A 22229-nucleotide genomic window follows, 5' to 3' on the forward strand; every position below is an offset into this window, starting at 1 on the left:
GAGCACCATTGCTTATACTCCTCTGGACAAGATGGACCCAAAGAGGCCCACACTGAGACATATTGTAATTAACATGGCAAAAGTTAAAGACAAAGAAACAATCTTGAAGGCAGCAAGAGGAAAACAATGAGTTAAGTACAAAGGAGACCCCATAGGCTATCATCTGAGTTCTCAGCAGCAACTTGATAGGCCAGAAGGGAGAGGTGGACATTTTTATAGTGCCCCCAAAAAGAAAACTACAACTGAGAATAATTTACCCAAAAGGTTGTCATTCAGAATTGAAAGAGAAAGAGTTTATGAGACCGCAAAAAGTAAAGGAGTTTATCACCATTAAATCATTTTTACAAGAAATGTTAAAGGGTCTTTTTTATGTAGAAAAGGGAAGGCCATAACCAGAAATAAGAAAATACAGAAAAGAGAAAAATCTCACTGATAAAGGCAAATGTGTAATAAACACAGTGAATCAATCACTTAAAAACAAATACGAAAGTGAAAAGGCAAGAGTAGCAAAATTAACTGTAACTACAGTAGTCAGGGATACAGAAAACAAAAAGATGTAAAACATGATGTAAAAAACAAGCACGGGTGAGCGAGTAAAAACAGTGCTTTTAGAATGGGTTTGAACTTAAACACTTATCAGCTTAAAATAGACTGCTTTAGCTATAGATGCATATATAAAAACCTCTTGGTAGCCACAAACAAAAAACACACACGACAAATAAACAGAAAGTAACCCAAAGAAAACCAGCGATTCAAAAGGAAAGAGATCAAGAGAAGAAGAAAGGAACAAAGAACAGCAAAAACAATCCCAAATAATTAACAAAATGGAAATTCACATATTATCAATAATTACTTTAAATGTAAATGTACTAAACACTCCAATCAAAAGATAGTGTGGCTGAATGGATTGAAAAACTACACCCATCTATATGATGCCTACAAGGGACTCACTGTCTATGAAATACGTACAGACTGAAAGTGAAGGGATAGAAAAAGATATCCCATGCATACAGAAATGAATAGAAAGCTGGGGTAGCAATGCTTGTATCAGACTAAATAGACTCTAAAACAAATAATGTAAAATGAGACAAAGGAGGACATTACATAATGATAAAGTGATCAATTCAAGAGGAGGATATAATAATTGCATATATTTATGCCCCCAACATAGGAGCACCTAGTTATATAAAGCAAATACTAATGGAAATAAAGGCAGAAATTCACAGTAATACAGTAATAGTTGGGAGACTTTAATACCACAACTACCCCTCCCAAGAGGCTCTAGAACCAACATACCTGGTGGTTGGCTTCAGACCACACCAGAGCACGACATAACCAACTTCACAAACAAAATACCAAAGGGCAGACTCAGCTAGCAGCAGAGCCCTTTACTTTAATAAGTAACTCCCACTTCGTGGGGTCAGCCTCTGCAAAATTGGAGGTATCACACTACCTGATGTCAAACTATACTGCAAAGCTATAGTAATGAAAACATCATGGTAGAAAGCCCAAAAATAAACCTATACCTATTTGGTCAATTAATCTATGACAAAGGAGGCAAGAACATACAATGGGGTAAAGAGAGTCTACTCAATAAATGGTGTTGGGAAAACTGGACAGATACATGCAAAAGAATGAAATTGGATCACTTTCTTACACCTTATACAAGAATAAACTCAAAATGGATTAAAGACTTAAATGTAAGACCCCCAAACCACAAACTCCTAGAAGAAATCAAAGGCAGTAAACTCTGACACTGCTCTTAGTAATATTCTTTTTGATATGTCTCCTCAGGCAAGGGAAACAAAGGAAAATTAAGCAAATGGGACTACATCAAAATAATAAGTTTTCACACAGCAAAAGAAACCATCAACAAAATAGAAAGACAACCTATTGAGTGGGAAAAGATATTCGCGAATGATACATCGATAAGGGGTTAATACCCAAAATACCAGGGGTGCCAAAAAAAATGTATACAAGTGAACACTTTGGTCAACGCTGCTTGAGCAGTAGTTCGCCATAATCAGAAGTGTCTGGATGCTGATAGTAACCACTTTGAGCACCTCTTGTAATTACAGAAGTCAAACATGACTTGTATTCATCTTTTTTTATTGTGGTGACAATTGTTAGTAAAATTACATAGATTTCAGGTGTACAATTCTGTATTACATCATCTATAAATCCCATTGTGTGTTCACCACCCAGAGTCAGTTCTCCTTCCATCACCATATATTTGATCGTATTCATCTTTTGTTATTAGTATATATTGAGTATGAAAATTTTAATACAGCTTTTCTTTCTTAAAATGTGTATGCTTTTTTGGCACCCTCTGTATATAAGTAACTCACACAACTTAATACCAAAAAGACAAACAATGTGATTAAAAAATGGGGAGAGGACCTGAAGAGACATTTCTCCAAAGAGGACATACAGATGGCAAATAGACATATGGAAAGATGCTCAACATCACTAATCACCAGAGAAATGCAAATAAAACCACAATGAGATACCACCTCACCCCAGTCAGAATGGCTTTCATGAATAAATCAACAAACAACAAGTGTTGGCGAGGGTGCAATGAAAAGGGAACCCTCGTGCACTGTTGGTGGGATTGCAAATTGGTGCAGCCACTATGGGAAACAGTATGGAGATTCCTCAAAAAATTAAAATTACAACTACCTTGTGACCCAGCAATCTCACTTCTGGGTATTGATCCAAAGAAATCCAAAACAGTAATTTGAAAAGATACATGCACTCCTATGTTTACTGCAGCGCTATTCACAATAGCCAAGATATGGAAGCAACCTAAGTGCCCATCAATAGATGATTGGATAAAGAAGAGGTCGTACATATATACAATGGAATATTAGTTGGCCATAAAAAAAGAATAAAATTTTGCCATCTGCAACAACATGGATGGACGTAGAGGGTATTATCCTGAGTGAAATAAGTCCGACAGAGAAAGACAAATACCATATGACCTTACTTATATGTGGAATCCAAAAAACTAAATAAACTTACAAACAAAACAGTAACAAACTCATAGATACATGGAACAAACTGATGGTCGCCACATGGGAATGGGGCTGGATGGACGGGTGAAAAAGGGGAAGGGATTAAGAAGTACAAATTGGTAGTTACAAAATAGTCATGGGGCTATAAAGTACAGCACAGGGAATATAGTCAATAATATTTTAATAAATGTATAATGCCAGGTGGGTACTAGTCTTGTTGGGAGGATTGCCTTGTGAGTTATATAAATGTCTAATCATTATGCTGTACACCTGAAACTAATATCATATTGACAGTTAACAGTAATTGAAAAATAAGAGTGATTACCAAAAGGTCAACAGAGACTCTTCATTGAAGGAACTAAGGGATTTAGTGAAGAACTAAAGAAATTTGGTTTTATATTCTAAATGAAGAATAGATTTATTAGGAAGTGATTAGTATAGTTAGACAATGTCCATCAAAAAGGTTATTTTTATACCTCTACTTTTCTAAAAAGAAGACCTCCCCCCACCCCAAATCGCTCAACACACAGTCATGCATGTCTGGAACGTCATTCTGTTTTATGCTATTGGTTTAAATGGATGATTCCTTCCGCCGCTCCCTTCTCAAGTCTTATGATGAAAACCAGCACACAATGTCAGAGCACAGGAAAGATAAATTCTAACAGGCTTTTGTTACCTTTTCTTCTGAGTCCCCTGGTTGACAGGTAATTACTCCATCTCTTGATCCTCCAGCAAATGTTGCCTTACAATTTGCGAGCCACTGTTGTCAGAAAAAGACACGGATATAGGTCAAGTCAGTGACGTCCCGAGAACATTTTATCCTCAGTTTTGTCAGAGAAAATTAAGTTTCTAATCACAGTAAAATAAAACAAGAAGATGCACTGGCTTCTTGAAAAATCATTCTCTGGTTAAAGATGAACTATTTGAAATTAAAATATGTTTACATGGGTTCAGGGATGTTCATTTAAAAATATAATTTCAACATTGTGATACATCACCCTGAAGAATGGTTTCACCAGACCATTCCTAATTTATGTATAAATTAAACCAAATTCATCTATGTTAGCAACCTTTCATATGATTGAAACTGGGTGAGAGGCCCAACGCTTCCTCACAGGCTGGGTGATTCTGGACAGTATAGCCTGACTCATGGAACAGCTACCTCTGTGTCATGTGGAGATGGCTTCTGAGAGGGCAAGTCTACTTCAGTGTCAGAAAGGCTATTACCTAGCTCTTGAGAGATCCTGCCAGGCTTAAGTATCTGGACAGTAAGTAATCCAGATGTGAAAAGGGCCCTTTGGGCAGGAAACAACAAGCACAGAAGAACTGAAATTCACACCTGATGAGGAAGACTGGTTCATTCACCACCCAGAATGAAAGGATTACTTTTATTAACTCGTGGCCGAGAAGCTGGAAAACAATGGCAGGTTAAAGAGCTACAGAGTAGAAAACAATGGGAATGGTTACAGAACTCTTGCCCTTGGGACAGGTCATGAGAAGATCAATAACAGCAGCAAAACCCAGTAAGATTACCGTGCATGTTTTCTACGTCTGAGGCACTGTGCCAGGCGGGCAGTTTCCATATATTATTCCTATTTAAAGGCCATATTGTGTGGTGGTTTCAATACCATTCTCCGCCCTCCTAGCTAATGAGGACAATGATAGCAACTTCCAGGGGAGTTGTGACCATTAACTGGTTTAATGTAAGAGATTTCACTCTTATCAGTTGGACAGACAGAAAAAATTTAGGAAATGACAGCTGTTATGACTATTTATAATTGTTATATTACAAAAATTTTGCAAGTTAATTATCACTGTCTTACAGATTATCAATCTGAGATGAGAGGAGGTAGTGCGGCAGGTGGTGCGGCTGGAAATCCCTGGACAGGAACCACACCGTGTTAGTGAGAGAGGGCTGCATCCTCCAGCAAATTTCAAATGAAACGAACAGCACAGAATGTCTTACATTGTAATAGAGGTGATAATTCAATACTAATGATAGTATACCAAAAAAAAAAGTACCTTATCCAAAGTCACTAACCCTGATTATATAGCTGAACTGTGGTTTAAACCAGAGTCCATCAGACTTCAAAATCCATGCCCTTTCTATAGTGCTGGCATATTATAGGAAGTGTGTCATAGGTATTACATAGTTATTTGTCCTAAATCAGGGGTTTTGGGCTCACTTCTAACATTTCTCAATGCAGATCTAGAAGAAAAGAGTAAAGAGCAGGAGCTGTGGCCAAGAGAAGAGGGACAGGCAGAAACAGCTCCTCAGAGTGGTTAAAAGAAGAACAGAGATGAGATCCATCTTAGCTCACCATGGGTGAGGCTAACAATGGAAGGAAGTAATTAACAATTTTAAATCTTCAGGAAAAGAAAAGTTACAACACTGCTAAAGGGACATCAAACAGACATCCACCTTTCCCAATTTCTTGGTTGGCAAGTTATGGGGCTAAATATGAAACCTAAAAACTTTCTCCTTTGTAGATGTCATTTTCATATAATCCACACCAGGGACAGCTCTACCCTGATTAAGCTGGGCATGTAATCCCTAATAGGAATAGGTGAAGTCTGTCTTCTCCTAGAAGCGCCTCTCTTAGGATAGTGACAACCCTCCCAAGGGGTCCCAGTGATGGGTCACTCGGGTTTAACTTAATGTGGACACACAGAAACACAAAGCTTACTGAGAGAGTAGCCTCTTTTCTGTTGTTGTAGGTATCCAGATATTCTTGCAGTTCTAAAACACTGAACTTGAGCTTGTCCAGAAGTCCACAAGAAAGGAGCTAAAGACAGGAAAATAATTTGTGTTAAAACAACTACAGAGACACTGGGACAAGGCATAGCTACACAGATAGAAAAGAGGAGCATCCTTAAGAGTGAGGTAAAGTGGGGGGCAGTGGTATCCATTTTCACAAGCTGTGGAATTTGTATTTTTTCCCCACTATCAACTGAAATTGTATGCTAGCTTGCCAACCCAAATCTCCTATGGAAATGTCTGTTTTGCCCATATGAGTGTAGACAGACAAATCTTAACAAGTACTGCACAGTTCACTTAAAGATATGCATGAACACTAGTATCTTCATTCAGTAATACTCCTAGTAGTGTGAAGACAGACCTCCAAAGAGACTTTCAAACTGATTTTGTACTTAATCTGTACTTTGTCATTTAAGATAGAATGATTTTGCAGGCTGTATGAGGTCTGACAATTAAGTTCGCAAACTCATCCTAGAAAACGTGCTACGTGCCTTATTGCTGAATATCACTACCGTCACCTTTGAAGTACTCCCCTTGGGAAGCTATGCACTGATGCCAGTGCCTAGTCCACCCTTCAAAGCAATTTTTGGAACTCTTTTTCTGGAATGGCCATCAGAGCTGTCATTATATTACCCTTGGTGTCCTGAATGTCATCAAAATTTCTTCCTTTATCTTTGGGTAAAGACAGAAGTAATTGGGGGCCAGACCAGGTGAGAAAGGAGGGTGTTCCAATGCAGTTATTTATTTACTGGCTAAAAACTCCCTCACAGACAGAGCTGTGTGAGCTGGTGCATTGTCGCGATGCAAGAGCCATGAATTGTTGGCGAAAAGTTCAGGTCATTTAATTTTTTCACGTAGCCTTTTTAGCGCTTCCAAATCATAAACTTGGTTAACTTTTTGTCCAGTTGGTACAAATTCATAATGAATAATCCCCCTGATATCAAAAAAGGTGAGCAACATCGTTGCAACACGTTTGCGAACTTAATTGTCACACATCTATACCTTGCTGCCAGACAGCCAATCACCAATCAAAGTTCTTGGAAAGACTGACTCTTCAGAAACTTCAAATCAAAGCACATCACCATTGGTTGCAAATCTCAGCAGGGACTGGGCATGTGAGGTAGTTGCGCGATCCACAGGGAACCTAAAGGGCGGGAACACACCCTGCCCTCGGATGGCTGGCCAGTCTGCCGGGTTAGAGCTTTGTTCATAAAGTCACGACTCAGTAGTTAGCCAGAGGCTGTTTAATCACCCTTTAATCTCATAGTTGGCAGTCAGTGTCTCCCTGCAACTTGGGGGTACGGAGTATGAGGACATGTTGTCCCTGGAGGCCCACCTGGCTGGCACCCTGGCATCGTGGGCACTGGCTAGGTCAGCCCTGGAGGGCGGGCTCACCATACAGCTGTCAGTCATCGGGGAGGGGTGGCTTTCCCCCGATTCTCTGAGACCACTCGCCTTGGCCTGGGCCGGTACCACGGACGGCACCAGCCTTACTGCGCCCACTGGGCCTTTGAGGGACGCCTCCCAACCCAGCGCTGCTCACGAACCTGGTGCCTCTCCAACAAACCACAACACGAGCTTCCCGGGCTCCACCCCAGCGCAGCCTGGGACACTCACGGTCTCAGCGTCCACAAACAGGGTGGGGCACTCGGAGCAGGACGTGAGCATCTGCGAGGAGCTGACGAACTTGGAGCCGATCCCGCGCAGGTTGTCTCCAAGGTAACTGGCCGCGTCACAGGTCAGGAAGCAGAACCTTTTCTGAATATTCTGAAAGGCAAAATAGTTCCCGTTTGTAAAGGCCGAGCTTTAACGTAGAGACTAGAAAAAACGATTTTTAAAATCTTTATAAAAACACCGGATGAGCACAGGTCTTCAATGTGTGTGTGTGTGTGTGGGGGGGGGGGTAAGGGAAGGATGCGAGTAGAGTGAATATGTGCTTGGCATAGTCGCGCAGTGCGCAGTTTCTTCCTAGACTATCATTTCCCAACGTGCGCGTGCTCATATAATCATTTAAATAAATGCGGCTTTTCTCTTCGCTGACGGGCAGTGTTGATCAGCAACTGAGTCCTCCCAGCGTGTCCTCACATCAATGAGAATTGATAAGGTTACTTCAGTGGGAGTGAGACAAAAAAGGTCCCTAGATGGAACTCCTTTCTGTGCCCAAGGGCCCAGTTCCCCGATACAAAGCATTGAAATGTGCTATTTGAGCTTTTGAAGAATGAAAGAGTAAATGCCACATGGGACCTAGAATATCTCCCCAGAGAGCACATCTGATCAAGTGTCTAACTGTCCTATGGCTTTTACACGTCAACCCATTAATCCTCACAAGCAGGTAATGAAATTGGGGCTAAGAGAGGTTCAGTGACTCCCTTGGCGTCATACAACTAGTAAGTGACAGTGTAAGGATGATCCTGGCTCCACAGTTCACATTCCTCCTGAAACCTGTAATGTTTCCTGAAAGTTCCTGTGTTTGCCTGAGGAAAACCCAAACAAACTCAGGTGGAGTCTGGTTCACTGTGCCCGGGTCCGTGCACAAAATACCCAACAAAGATCCTTAACCAAAATAATAAAATATTCAATCAGAAAATGGTTCCAGCCCTGACACTGGCCTTCCCTAAGGAGATGTCCTGGCTGTTAAGTTTTAGAATCTCATCCATGAGAAATCCACCCTGCCCTGTGGTGGGGGAATTAGCATGCCCCCAAACTGCAGCAGCTTCTTTGTAAGTTATGCTAGAAAAAGCCAATGACATTGTATGGTATTTATTTTTTATATCTGAAAATCTTGGTATAATGTATAACATACGTCTTTATGGTGTTATGTTAGTTTTACATGTGAACAAACAAAACCCCCCAAACTCTAACAGAATGTTAGAGCTGAAAGGAACGGGAAATGCCATGTCTAGTGTCACACAGTCGAATGGCAGAGCTGGGAGTGGGATTAGGTCCCCCAAATAGTTTGGGGGTCTTTCTAATCTTACCTACGGATAAGGTGAGGTCTGGGTTTAGTTTTTATTCTACTGAGAAGCTAGATCTGTCAGGGATATTATAGCCACATAGGCAGGTGATATTTAAGGGACAGGAACTCAGTTTTGTCCTCCCCAACTTCCATATGAACACATCCTGTAATTTGGTGACTTTGTGTGATACAATGATGGTATTCTAACAGGAGCATTAGGAAAGAAATACAGTGAGTGAGACACTCTGAAAGATGTCCATTCTGGGCCATTAGAAACCAACTCTTTGTTTTTAAAGCCAAACTATTTTTGCAATTACCTCTTCTCTCCCCTTTCCAAAATCCACCCAGATACAGGGGACTGTGGTATTCAGACTCACAGGAAAAGGTTGGAAAATAGTAAACAGACATGGTGAGGACATGGCAAAAGATTAATAGACTACATGTCTGAAATGTATTTCATTTTCAGCGTGTTTTATTAATACCTACTTTGCCACTATTATTGCTCTCAATCACATGGCATCTGAGAAAGTTCTTAAGACTAAATGTAATATTAAAAACCCAAACAGGAAGCACACATTTGTATTATTATTATTGCAGACAAATTCCACAGGGATTGATCTAATACACTGATGGGGAAAAAAAAAAAAATCCAAACCCAAATGTGTCCTCCAGGGCCCAGCCCCACCTCCCAAGTCATGTTATAACCAATGGCACTGAATCAGATGCTGTATATTTAAAATTTCCATGAAAAAAGAAAAGGTTTTTGTTCATTCTTCCTACATTTACTGAGCACCTATTTTGTGTTAGCAGGGGTGCCAGCTGCCAGGGAGTCAAGATAAGACACTGGTACCTGCTCTCTCCAGGGTAGACAGACACCGAAACAAGTAATTCTAACTGTGACAAGTATAACAGATGCAACTGCAGGGTGCTGGGGACCCCAGAGAATGAGGAAAGGAGAGAGGAGTAAAGGAAGGCTTCACTCGCTGAAGTGACGCCCTATATGGGACTTGCATGTAATTGGGAGGACAGTCAAGGGACAAGAGGAGACGATCCCTCTCCACAGAGGGAAAAGTATTGCTCAGGACTACAAAATTGAGCCTGAATAGTCTAGTAACTACAGTAAGAAAAAATTACCACGACAGCCAAACTTAAATATGCAAACTTAAATATCCACAGAGGGAAAAGTATTGCTCAGGACTACAAAATTGAGCCTGAATAGTCTAGTAACTACAGTAAGAAAAAATTACCACGACAGCCAAACTTAAATATGCACTATTAACCATTATTTAAAATAGACTTTAAAACATTCTAAATAAGATATTGCTCTTGAATCCTTAACAGTGAAATTGACCTCAAATGGTAGCTTTCTGGTAGTTTGTTTTTAAATTTCAATCTGGTTTAATGTTAGAGTGTTTCTAACATTAATTTTTATCTTTCAGCAGCCAATCGTTTTCGTCTTCAGCCTGAGAGCCCCTCCAGCCCCCAGCTAATCCCAGACACAACCTTAGTTTGTCCACTCAGCCTTCTAATAGGTTTCACTAAAAGTAAATTGCAAAACTTGAGAGAGAGCAGTACCAATAACACTCAGGGAGAACCCAGGCTCTTAGTCCTGTTGGTCTGTAATTTCCCGACATGGATCAGAAGAAGGGCCTCGAAGTGGAAAAACAGAGTTTACTTTTCTATTAACTAAATGAAAGCTCCCTGAATTTGAAATTATTTAAGGCAGATGATCCCAGTGTTTTCACTTGTTATATAATTCCTTATTTTCTTGCCTTTCCTGTCTGCCATGGCTCTTCCTGAAGGTGGCTAGAGGGCCACTCTAAAACCAACCAAGTTGTCCTTCTATCATGATATGCTCAACAGAACTCCACCTCTCAAGAAGTCCTACAGGATTCTAACTTGTCTGTCCATTTAGTCATCCACCTTTCAAATCTATTCAAAGTTGGAACTACGTTGTTCTTTTCTTTTTCCCCCTTGTATTATCAGTGGCAGCTCTGTTTTCTGCGTTATTAAAAGTAAAGTTTAGAAAAATGCTTTTATGAAAATACTTAAAGAAAAGCCCCCAAACTGCAGCAGCTTCTTTGTAAGTTATGCTAGAAAAAGCCAATGACATTGTATGGTATTTATTTTTTATATCTTTTTTATAATCTTTTAAATCTTTTTTATACTCTTTTTTATATCTGAAAATTTCATTGTAGGAAAATAGGAACTTGGAAGAAAGTAAAAAGAAAATAAAAGATACCCATAATCTAATGACTGCGAGTAAACGACAATGAAACACTAGTGTATAATCGTCACTATTTTCTAGGCATTAAAAAGAAAAAGGAGCAGTGTTGTACATATTCTTTTTAAAACTAATTTTCTCTTAAACTATAAGGTAACCATGTTTCCAAATCAGTAAATCTTCACTGATAACCTCATCCTCAGACCACGCATTATTCCCAGTAGTGCCATTCAAACAGCACACAGGGCCAGTTAACTCCCATGATGCTGAAGGTCTTTGAGTCTCTTCCTAACACGGCATGCTCCTCTCTTCTTTTGCTGCTTCCCAGCCCTGCCAACATTTGATGAAATTTGGACGGTGTAAGTTTGGAGCGCGACATAGAAACGGACAGGAATTTGCACGACCAAAGACAGGCAAGTATACAAATCAACTTTAACCAGCAATCGGAAATTGAGTTCCCTTCATCTCTCTAGTTCTGTAATTGTTACGTGTGCTTGGGGATAACCGGAAATCTGAAGGCGGCCACGCACAGAGCTGTGTGTACAACATGCCCCACCCAAGTGCCGGGCTGAGGGGCTGAAATCCAGCCTGCCATCTGCTGGCCGTATCCGGTACTGCAACCCTCTGAGTGCGTGTGAGGGGTGACATTGGTTTCCAGTTTGCAAGACCCTGTACGGACTAGCCAGGCTGTGGTTCATGCAAGGGAAGCAAAAAAGAAAAAAAAAAGACTTTTGATCTGTTCAGAAGCCATTAAGAAGAGTAAGCAAGTGTTCACAGCGACGGCTGGCATATTTAAGGAATTCGTGGGGTGGGGCAGAGACAAAAGACAAGGAAAGGCAAAACAAATGATGAAGAAAAAAAGAGATGCAGGAGAGGTCTCGGAGGCAAGCAGAGATGGAGGAGAGGCTTAGCAGAGGCTGCACTTAATGGTCCTGATGTCATGGTGGCCTGGGATTCACGGCGTCAACAAGGCCAGAATGGCAGAAGTGCATGGGGCATCACGGCAGCCCAGGTCACCTGAGGGCAGCATCTTCACAGCAGCAGTTTGAGAAGGTTGAACAGAAGAAAGGATGAAGTCAGAGGTGTGGGAGATGCGTTTGGAGGAGAAAACAGTGCGAACCCAGAACTGACAGGCAGCCCTTTGTGGGAGGAGAAGCTCCTGGCTCCCCGAGGAGAGCACGCCCCCTGGACTCGCGGGCACCGCACCTTGAACAAGGAGGAGAACACGTGGAACGTGTACACCGCGCAGGAGCCGTCTGAGTCGCACATGAGCTGGTTGATGTGGCTTCGCCAGGCTTCCTCCGCGTCGTCACAGGCCGCGGGCTGGAACGCGGCGAGAATGGCCGAGAAGAAGGGCGAGGGGGGCGGGGAGACTCCCCTGTCACCTTCCCCGAAGCTGGAAGAAATGAAAACGGCTGTGTCAGAAGCGAGTTCCTTCTCGTTCCTCACCTGTGGCCTACGTGCTGACCTTCAGACAGCCTTAGCAGGGGCCCACTCTGCCCAGGCCTCCCTTCGAGGTTTGCTTTGGGAACGGGCCTTCATTCAGAGGTCTCCGAGATTCTTTTGGATTCTAGAACAGAACTTTCGCCTCCAGAATGTCTGTGCTGCCAACTCCAACTTCCTTTCTGCGGACTCGGGACCTCTTTCAGCCTTCAGTCACGGCCCCTCGCTCCTGGCTGGCCACTCCTTCCTGCATTTGGCCCTTTCAGGCCTTGGCAGTTTTCATTATAAAAATTATAACAAAAACTTTGACTCTTAACTTTTCCTTAATGACTGCATATGCATATATGCCCAGAAGAAGAGTGGGGGGAGCAAAGGAAAGAAGAGACATGCAGAGAGGAACTGAGAAAGCAGAGGTTAAGAACAAAAGTGAACAGGTAAATTCTGGTCCAGGTGTTACTGTAGCTGTGCCCTTGGTGAAGGGACACCGGTCCTCGTAACAGAAGCCTTTGTTTAGCCATAGCCGAAGCTTTGACTTAGTTCATATTTTCAAAGTTCAGAAGAGTTATTTTAGAATTCTTTCTTCTGAAGTAAATCTGTAGGATTATTAGTGATTTATTCTAGATACCACATTAGTGTTTACATCTCTTCTTCGTTATATTTCTTCCCATTCATATTGTCTGACTATCTCACTCATCTCAGAAATATGAGCACTACAGCTGGAAGTCCCCCACTTAAAAAAAGAGTAGGTATTCAGTGTGTAAAGAGCCTCTTGTTCTGGTCCTTTAACTCAAAATGGAAGGAAGTCCTCATTTCCAAGGCTTGCCAATCCTGCTTATTTGCAAAGCTTACAAGGCTTGAACCTTGTCCCCAGGCCACTTGGTGGCTTTATGACTTCCTATGTGAGTACCTTTTTGGTTGGACATAGGCCCTATGCTGGGGGTGAATGACTCCAACATGCCGGGCACCCTCCAGGTTCTGTGTCAGTTTGGACTCAAAGTCCCTGAGTGACAGAGAGGCACCTGAGTGACAGTGAGGCACCCCATGGGCCATGTGCACCAGAACCACTCAGTTCCGCCCAGACCCTCTATACCTTGCCAGAGTGAACTGGTCCAGGGCCGGGCCACCCTTTTCCTCCGCCTCAGTCATATCCAGGCTGAAGCTGTCGCTGCATTCAAAAGTCGCTGGGAGTTCATTGATGGAGCCAGAAAGGTCATCCTCATGCACGGTGGTGTCCTCCTCCTCCTGGACAGCTTCAGCCTGGGAGGTGAAGAGAGAAAAGAATCCCCCAATATGTAAGAACATACAGGGACATCGATTCCACCAAAAGCCAAGAGGCTGAAATCCCAACAGTGAGAGAAGTTGGGGGCATTTGTTATCTAGCTACACTGTAATCCATTCCTGTAACTGGACTCAGGAATCCTCTGATACAGTTCACTCTTTATCTCTTTTCAGTCTTCTCCATGATGGTTCCCAGCGGTTCTCAGTAGGTTACCATATTTGACCCGTGATTATGGAGTAAAAATACTGAACTTGGAAAAGACCATAGTGTCACTCACCCCTCCCCATCCCCAGTCCCACACCCACATTTTATAGGTGAGGAAACAACGCTGCCTGCACTTGGGAAAGTAGCTTGCCTCATGTCTCATCAGACCCAGAGCTGAGACTAGAAACACTGCCCCTGGGTTCAGAGCTCCTCCTGGAACAACCCCAGACTTTCGAGAGTTAACTCTCCAATACAGAATCCCTCTCCCACAGAAAACTGGAATTCAGAATCTTCAGTGAGGTCAATGCTCAAGAAATTTGAATCAGTGTGCATGAGTGAGTCACCTGACTGGACTTCCCATCCTGAAAATCCTCTAAGTGCCATTGATGTACATGCTTTACTCTTGGGAACAGCCCTTGAAGAGAACAGATATGCGGGGCTGCTTCAGGTCGCTATAAAATGTAGAAGGAGCAGTGAAATGGGAGGGCTGCAGGGCGGGCAGGACCGCAATGCCCTAGGGCCAGGAAAGAGCCAGCCCAACCAAGTAAAACGGAAAAGGGGTGGGGCTTGAACCTGGGCCAGGCAGAAATCAGCTGGAGAACTAATTGTTCTCAATGGGAGGAAGGAAGGCAACTGGGTTACAGACAGGAGAGGAAGAAATTCCATGTACAGTTTCAGGGAGTCATTTCTTAAAACAAAAACAAAATCCCGGCAAAACAGAAACGTATATGAAAGAGAGCATTGTCGTGGGTTGACATCTGGCCATCCATTTAGTACTTTGAATCTAGGATTAATAGGGAAATTGACAGGGGTGTTTAAAGACATGTTAGGGAAACAGCATATCTCATGTCTTTAAAAGAAGTGCTTGTAAATCCTGAGTTTCGGAGGCTTATCCATATCTGCTGCTTCCTGCTTTTTAAAGCTACAGTGGTGCCAACGAGACTGGCCCCTGGTGACTAGCCCGGGTTATTAGTGTACATAAACTTAATCTTAGGGCATGGCTGAGTTCTCATAAAAATATCTTTCATTTTCTCTTTGTAACATCACAGATATATCAAAGATTGCGGAAACCCAGATTATGTGAAAACAGATAGCTTTTCAGAAATGAAATTCAACCTTTCCTTGATGAAATTAGATGATTTCTGTGTGAGTGCCTAAAAATATTACTTAGGCAGTGCTCCCTCTGAGAAATCTACATAATTTAGCACTCAAATTAGAAAAATTGAGAAAATGTCCATTCCAAGACTGAAAAATATCAAATCCTAATAACGTCACATATATTTTATGACATCCTTTCCATGAAATTTACTTTCTTAATCTTAGATTCTAGCATTTTAATCTCAGATGTTTCCCTTCTGCCTCCCCATCCTTTATTTTTTTGGCTAAAAAAGGACTCTGCTAACTCTAAGAATCTTTGATCATAGTCCCTTTGCAATGGGGGCAATCTTAGAAATAATTTTTCTTTAAGCGTTAATATTTTTAGGTGATTGTAATTTGGTTGGTTGTCCTTGGTTTAAAGCACGTAAGATTCTGCTAGATCTCAGATCTATTTTTGGTGTACTATAAAAGAATACAGAATAGCCAGTATTATGTTTTTTTCTATTATACTTTTATAAATATTTTGTTTTATTTTCTCTTTCAAACTTATACTATCATGATCAAACTCCAAGAAAACTTTACCCTAACAGCAATAGCATATTTTGGCATGTCTAAAAAAGGAAAACAAAATTCTAATCTGATGGGCGCATATGTGAGCATAGTATGGGAATGGGCAGTTCTATGGACAGGATATTTTCTGGGAATTTGGATAAAATAAACTTAAATGACATATATGTTGTTAGATTTTTCTTTTAAATAAGAAAACTGTATCCATTACTTACTTTTCTCCTCAGAGGGCCTGGCTAGGAATGTTTTGGGCAAATCCCTTTTGTGCATAATACTGTGATTGATACTGAAAATTCTGACACTATGCCAAAAGGCAAGGATTGAATCAATGTACAAATTGTATAATTGGTTCCTACATAGGAAAAAATTTCCCCAAGCACATGCGCACACCCACGCTTCCCTCAGCATATTGTTTTATGAAAGTCGTGACAGAGAACGGCAGGGATCTCAGACACACACCAGTCTGTTCTGCCATTAACCAGGCCTGCTCACTGTATGGAAAATGCAGACTGTTTCATTTTTAAAAGACTTCAGACTAAATCTCTTTTGACCAACAAGAAAGCTTCTGACGTCGTGAGGGTGAAACAACTTCAAAACACAGGCTTAGGGGCACACACTCAATTACTTCAAAGAAAGTAAGAAAGAGAAAGACAGTCCATCTACGTCCAACCCCCTAAGAATTCTCAGAGAATTGGAAGGACTTTTTTCTTTAAGAAAACTACAAAAAAAGAAAAAAAAGAAAGAAAGAAAGACAGAAAGAAAGAAAAAAAGAAAACAAGCAAGCTAAGATCATAATTGCCCAAATCTCTTTACCTTGGAACCCTCAGAAATCTGGAGATTATGCACATCTGGCAAGGAAGAGTCAAAGCTGGCCATCCTGGTGCCAAAGGAATGTGGGTCAGTGGGGGCCCCATCACAGGCTGTGGTGAGCACGCCCATGGGACTGGCCTCCTCAGAAGGGGACAGGTTCATGATCTGTTGACACAGCAAAGGAAACAGAATGCAGAGGGAAGTGTCTGTAAAAGCACAGAAGAACACAGACCACTGTGCGAGCTAGTTGTTGGGTGACAGGTCTTGTTTAAGGTACATAGTCCACGGTTATTAGAATGTAAACATAGGAGCTGGCTTCCCGGTGGTGGCCCAGCCCTCTGAAACACAAATACCGATATTTTCAGATAATCACATCAAAATGCCTGTCTGTCATAGTTCCTAAATCTTCAGATGTCTCAGGAAGTTTTAAAAGAGACCTGAGCATCATAAAAGTTATTTGGGGGAACAGCTAGGCCCTCACAGGTTGCATGGCTTCCAGAGCTTATTACAAAGACACCCCCCCCACCCCAAGTTTTGTTTCCATTTGGAACCTGCAGAGAAGAGGCCAGTGACACTGAGCTCAGTGACACTGAACTCGATAGTATCCTACGGCTTGGAGTTTAGTTTAGTTGCACAGTGCATTTCTGCAGCTGCCATGGGCACAGCGCTGCTGCTTCAGTTCCAGAAATAAGTGTCCCTCCAGTGGGAGGGCCCTACTCACAAGGTCCGAGTGTTCCAGGAGCTGGCTCGTCGTGAGGTCCTCCTCCTCGGATGATTCGTCAGAGTCCTCATGGCCCCTCTGGTTTAGGCTGGGAGCGCTTCCTGACAGCTGGCGGTCCTCCAGAAGCTGCACGGCACACTGGTCCAGACTATCCAGAGAACGCCTGCGGACTCCCCAGTTGAAGTTGTCCACACTCTCACCCTGAAATCACACCATCAGATGGGTTTTTCTTTTTACAGCCAAATCTGCTCACACCTTCACACAGTGAATAAATCATGGCTGAGAAATAGATTATTTCCATCATGAACTCTCAAGCCCTCATGTCCTCTGGTACCAAACATTTTCTGACATGATGTGAGAAGTAGCAAAAGCATACTACTGTCACTTTCATGTGTATTAAGTCACAGGTAGTCGTGATCACACACTTTTCTGCAGCATGGTGGGTAATATTATTTTTTAAAAGTTGATTCAGGTAAATTCTACAAATGGTCCGTGTTTCCAAAAATCTGGGAGAGAGAGAGAGACCATTCATAGTAAAACAACTTCAAAAGAGGTGTGTCCCCGCCCTTGTTTAGTGCTGTCCTCAGAAGAAAAACAAGTAGGAGCTATGCTACTTGTACATTCCATGTGCTCTGGGTATCAGGGGGAAAAGCATCAGGTGAACATGCCGGTGTTTTTATAGGTAAAATGCAGAGATAAAGCCCGTCGAGAGCAGCTGGAAGAGTCGGCCGGTCATGCACGATGCAGAGACCACAGCAAAAGGACTCAGCTTTAAATAATCGTCCCAACACAGAAAGAGTTATTTTCCTGGGCTATTAATGATTGACTTGGGTCCAAGCATCATTGCTGACCTCTACAATATAACTTACCGAGAACTGAGCTAGGTGGCAGTGTAAGTGTTAAAGACAGCTCCGCTTTGAGCTGGACTCAGACTTTCTCTATAAGCCATCTGATATCAAGTAATTTTAGTTGACCAACATAAAATGTTTTTCTAGAAACTAACTTGGGTTTTTTTCTCCTGTTAAGACAGGAATGCATAAAGGAAGAGAAATATTACCCAGCCCACTGATTGGTAAGTAAATTTTAACCTAAACAAATAGGTAATCTGAATAAAATCTAGCATAGACTCCTTCCATTTGAGTCAATTGAAACACTGTCTGATGGCTCACTGAAATAAAATAACTTTTTCTGATGAGAGCTCTGTTAATAGCATAATAATATGAGAGATGCAAATGACTGTTAAAATTAGTGAGCTCTCAACTGATTAATTTTCCTCTGGCTTAGCGTCTATTTCTTCTGGCTCCTAGTGAAACAAACCTTGCCAGAATATCCTCACAGATTTCTCACATAACAGATTCTTAGTTTTCCCAAAGTCTGTTTTGGCAATTCATGGTAGAAGGCAACAGGTAAGAGTCCCAAACACATTCTGGATATGACATAGAAACGATCAGTATTCACACCCATTTATGCTATTCACGACTGTTCTTAGGACTGGCTGATTATCAAGAGAATCATTCAGAATATAATTTACACATTCTTCAGCTGTGTCTGCTGTTTTATGTGCATGTGTTCTTTTTATCTGCATCTGCTGGCATGAATTACCACAAATAGTTTTTTTTTTTCCTTTCTGGTGGAAAAGCCTGTTGTGCTGGGATTTAAAAATAGCTATTTATTTCAGTTAAAAAAAATGTGGAAAAGGCAAGAGTTCTGGGAAGAAAAAGGAAATGCAATGTGTGAAGAAATAAAAAAAAGTAAAGAAAAATGAGAGTACTACACAGAGAAAAAAGAACGTGAAAATGACTGGGAGGAATATGCAAATATAAATATAAAACATAAATCCACAAAACTGGTTGTCTTGCACCGAGTCAGTGGGTGGGTGGGACGAGCTCTCCCCATGAACCTGAGACTGACCATGAGCTGTAGAGAGGCGCAGAGTCTAGGTCACGGGAGGCTAGCTGGCATGGGGTGCTGTGATTGTTGGTTTGACTGCAGCTCTGCCAGGAACCGGATGAATCAGACATGAGGACTGGGAGGCAGGGAAAGCCATTCCTGTGGGAATAATACCTAGATGTTTTGCTAGAGGACCCAATGGCTCCATTCGAGGCAAGGGTGCTGACATTGTTTCCTGGTGGTGTCTGAGAAAGGCAGGGTTGTAGCCTGGCCTAAGTCCATGCTGATTTAAGGCCAAGCATGCCTTCTCAGCGTGGCCCAGGAATACCTGTGGGGGGAGCCACCCTCCACCTTACCTACATCCAAAGGCTAGAGCCGCAAATTATGTTACAAATGAGCTCACAAGTCCAAACAGTGTTTTACTGATCACAACAGATTTTCTATGTGTGAGAAAATTTAGAAGCTGCCTAACTATTCCTCATCGGCAATTTGCATATGTCAGTTATCAAACTTAGATAACTCCTCAGGATTTATAAGGAGATGAGAGAGCAATAATGAGTGAACATTCTGGAAAAGTGGGAAATAATAGTCTTTGAAATAATTTTTTTGATATTGGAATTCCATCAAACAAGAATTATTGTTGAAGGAACTGGGGTGCACTGCGGTCAAAATATGCCCCCCAAATGTATCTACTCAGAGTTAATCGGGTAGGACATAGGTGCAGGGTGGTCATGGGTTCCAGGTCATCCTGCCCAGCAGGACCCTGGTTTATGCCTGCTGTCCAAGTATCAATACTAGTTAATAGCAGCCCATTTACTTCCCAAAGGGTCCTGAATTGGATGAAAGTTTATATAATCACCATACAAAGATAGCTCCTAATTCCTGGAAAACAAAAGGATTCCATTGGAAGCGTCTATGATATGTTGTTAGATGCAGCTAGTTGACTTCACCTTTAATAAAAGAATTTAACAACAAACAATCCAGTCATGCAACTGCCTGATAAGAAACCATAGGATTCCCTGGGATCATATTTAAAAACTCTCTTGCAAGAGATGTAATCATGCAACTCCCAGAACCAGGCATATAAGGATTTTAAAACTCTCTTGTATCTATACTTTAGAAAATACTAGAGCAACCAAAAAAATATTTCTTACATCACATACCCCTCAATGTAAATATGCACGCAAATAGGCACACATACGCTAGAAGGGAAGAATAAGCAATTATGTGGTTATAAATCTGCAATGATGCAAAAAAACAAACCAAAACAAAACAAAACATCGACTAGCACATGAGAATTAAAAAGAGCATCCTCTTACCTGAAGCTCCTGGGTAGCAGATTGAATGGACAGAAAAACAAATAAAAGGTCTGTTTAAAATGTTATATTAAAGCTACTCAAGTGCTTTTGTCTTAGTTTGAACACAACGAACAGTGCTAATAATATATACTTCAGTTGGTGCAATTTAAAAAAAAGGAAAGGTACACAAGCCCCAAAGAGAAAAAACAGCATCAAATACCAGAAATTCCAAACCTCATAGAAGTGGATGATGGCTTGGGATAACAAATCATAAATACAATTTTGGGAACAGCTTTCCACTTTAATGGCAACTTTGGTCTCCATAACACTTTTTTAGGGGGGAATGACTAAGTATTTGTGAGAAAATTGTTAAATGTCATGGAAAAATGAATCAGGGTCATCAACTGGAAAAAAGGTGGTGTCACCTGATCCCGCTCCCAAAGCTTGTGTGTGCGTGTGACCTGTTCACTGCTGATGTGCAGATATGAGCAAAGACAAAGCACCTTTTAAAGATTCTGCAAATTCCCAGGGCCAACTCGTACAGCTATTCAGCAGCAATACATTCTAAGTCGATTTAAGGAAAAGGAACAGACATGACAAAAAGAAAAGTCCTTTTTTTTTTCTTAAATAATTGTGGAAAGACTGAAATTATTCACCAGTGACAGCCTGAAGAAGCGAACACTGCGAATGCTTCCTGTGTGCCTGACACTGTGCTGACGCTTCACATAGATTACCTTACGAAATCCTCACGTCCACTCTATAGGCAGGCATTACCATACCCACTGAACAGATGAGGAGCTGCACTGTGCTGAAGGCCGGGCACCAGGTCAGTGGCAGAGGTGAAATTCAGAGTTGGATGTGTAGGGCTCTCCAGTGCAGGCATTTTCATGCTACCCTTCTATAAGCTCGCTAGAACCCCTTATTATAACCGACTGAGATACAGCAAACTTCTCACACGCTTTAATCTATTTGGATAACACATGTACTTGCACACTCTTGAGTGTCTTACGCGATCTCAGTCATACAACACATCACTAGGATGCTGTAGTTCCTGTTGGCCAGGACAACAGAGAACACTAGAAGAAGGTGTAGTATTGGTTACTTATTGTCCCTGAGAAACACTGGGGTCATATTTATTCTCAAGTGATGGACAGCTCAGACTTTCTTTCCTTTTATTTTGATAGAATTAACTTTGTTAGTTGTTCCAAAATCATGTCTGATTCTCCTGCTTTATGTCATTCCTGCCGGTCACTTCACATAACACATTTTTCTTTGACTGAGTCTGGAAAATGATGCGTCTCTTGCTTCATCACTTTTTCCCTCATTAGTTTCACTTCCGGAGTGAAGAGGGGGCCCGAGCTGGAATTCCAGCCCAGGAAGAAAGATGGGGTCAGTTGCCCAGCTCAGGGAGCTAGTCTTCTGACACTCCATGTAGCTCTTGCTCAGAGACATTTTGAAAGTATTCAAAACTGTTGTATTTTGCTTTACACTTTTTCAACAGTCCTCACAACAATTAGTGACTGATTTATCACTGATTACGATTAACAGTCAGGAAACTCTGTAATACGTTCTACTGGTTCTAGAACAGCTCAAAGCGAAAAGCTGACATTTTAAGGATGGCTTGCAGTCAGTTCCTTGAGACTCGTTAAGGGCTAGGTCTGGTAAACTTGGTTTCCAGGGAAAGAATCCATAAAGAACACATTGTTTGTTCCTAGGACGGGACTGCCCCTTGCTGGTGCAGACATCCAGGGTCTGCAGTGGCCCAGGGACAAGAGTGGATGGCTCCTGGGCATCCCCTCCACATGAGCTGGTTAGTCATCAACCAGATCCTTTTAGGGAAGGTGGATTTACAGTTAAGTTAGGAGGTGCCTCCCCAGTACAGGGTAAACTTTGAATCTGGGCCTCTGTGGTCAGTGTCAGACCAGCAGAAAGCCCTTGCTTTGGGGAACAGAGTATATATGTAGTTA

General features: G+C 41.8%; 1 protein-coding gene across 6 annotated transcripts in view; it reads right to left on the reverse strand.

The window, feature by feature from the left end:
* The window catches only part of FRY (FRY microtubule binding protein), a 441344-nt gene that overhangs the window by 26892 nt on the left and 392223 nt on the right, over positions 1-22229 (reverse strand). For all 6 annotated transcript variants that reach the window (XM_081045758.1, XM_081045755.1, XM_081045754.1 and 3 more), the window contains 7 exons: positions 17075-17275; positions 16357-16518; positions 13486-13652; positions 12159-12348; positions 7390-7539; positions 5702-5800; positions 3691-3774 (listed from right to left, as the gene is read on the reverse strand). In XM_081045758.1, coding sequence (XP_080901884.1) covers positions 3691-3774; positions 5702-5800; positions 7390-7539; positions 12159-12348; positions 13486-13652; positions 16357-16518; positions 17075-17275 — 1053 coding nt within the window. The remainder of the gene's footprint in view (positions 1-3690; positions 3775-5701; positions 5801-7389; positions 7540-12158; positions 12349-13485; positions 13653-16356; positions 16519-17074; positions 17276-22229) is intronic.

This window comes from Rhinolophus hipposideros (genome assembly GCF_964194185.1).
Source record: "Rhinolophus hipposideros genome assembly, chromosome: 4".
NCBI classification, from domain to species: Eukaryota; Metazoa; Chordata; class Mammalia; order Chiroptera; family Rhinolophidae; genus Rhinolophus; species Rhinolophus hipposideros.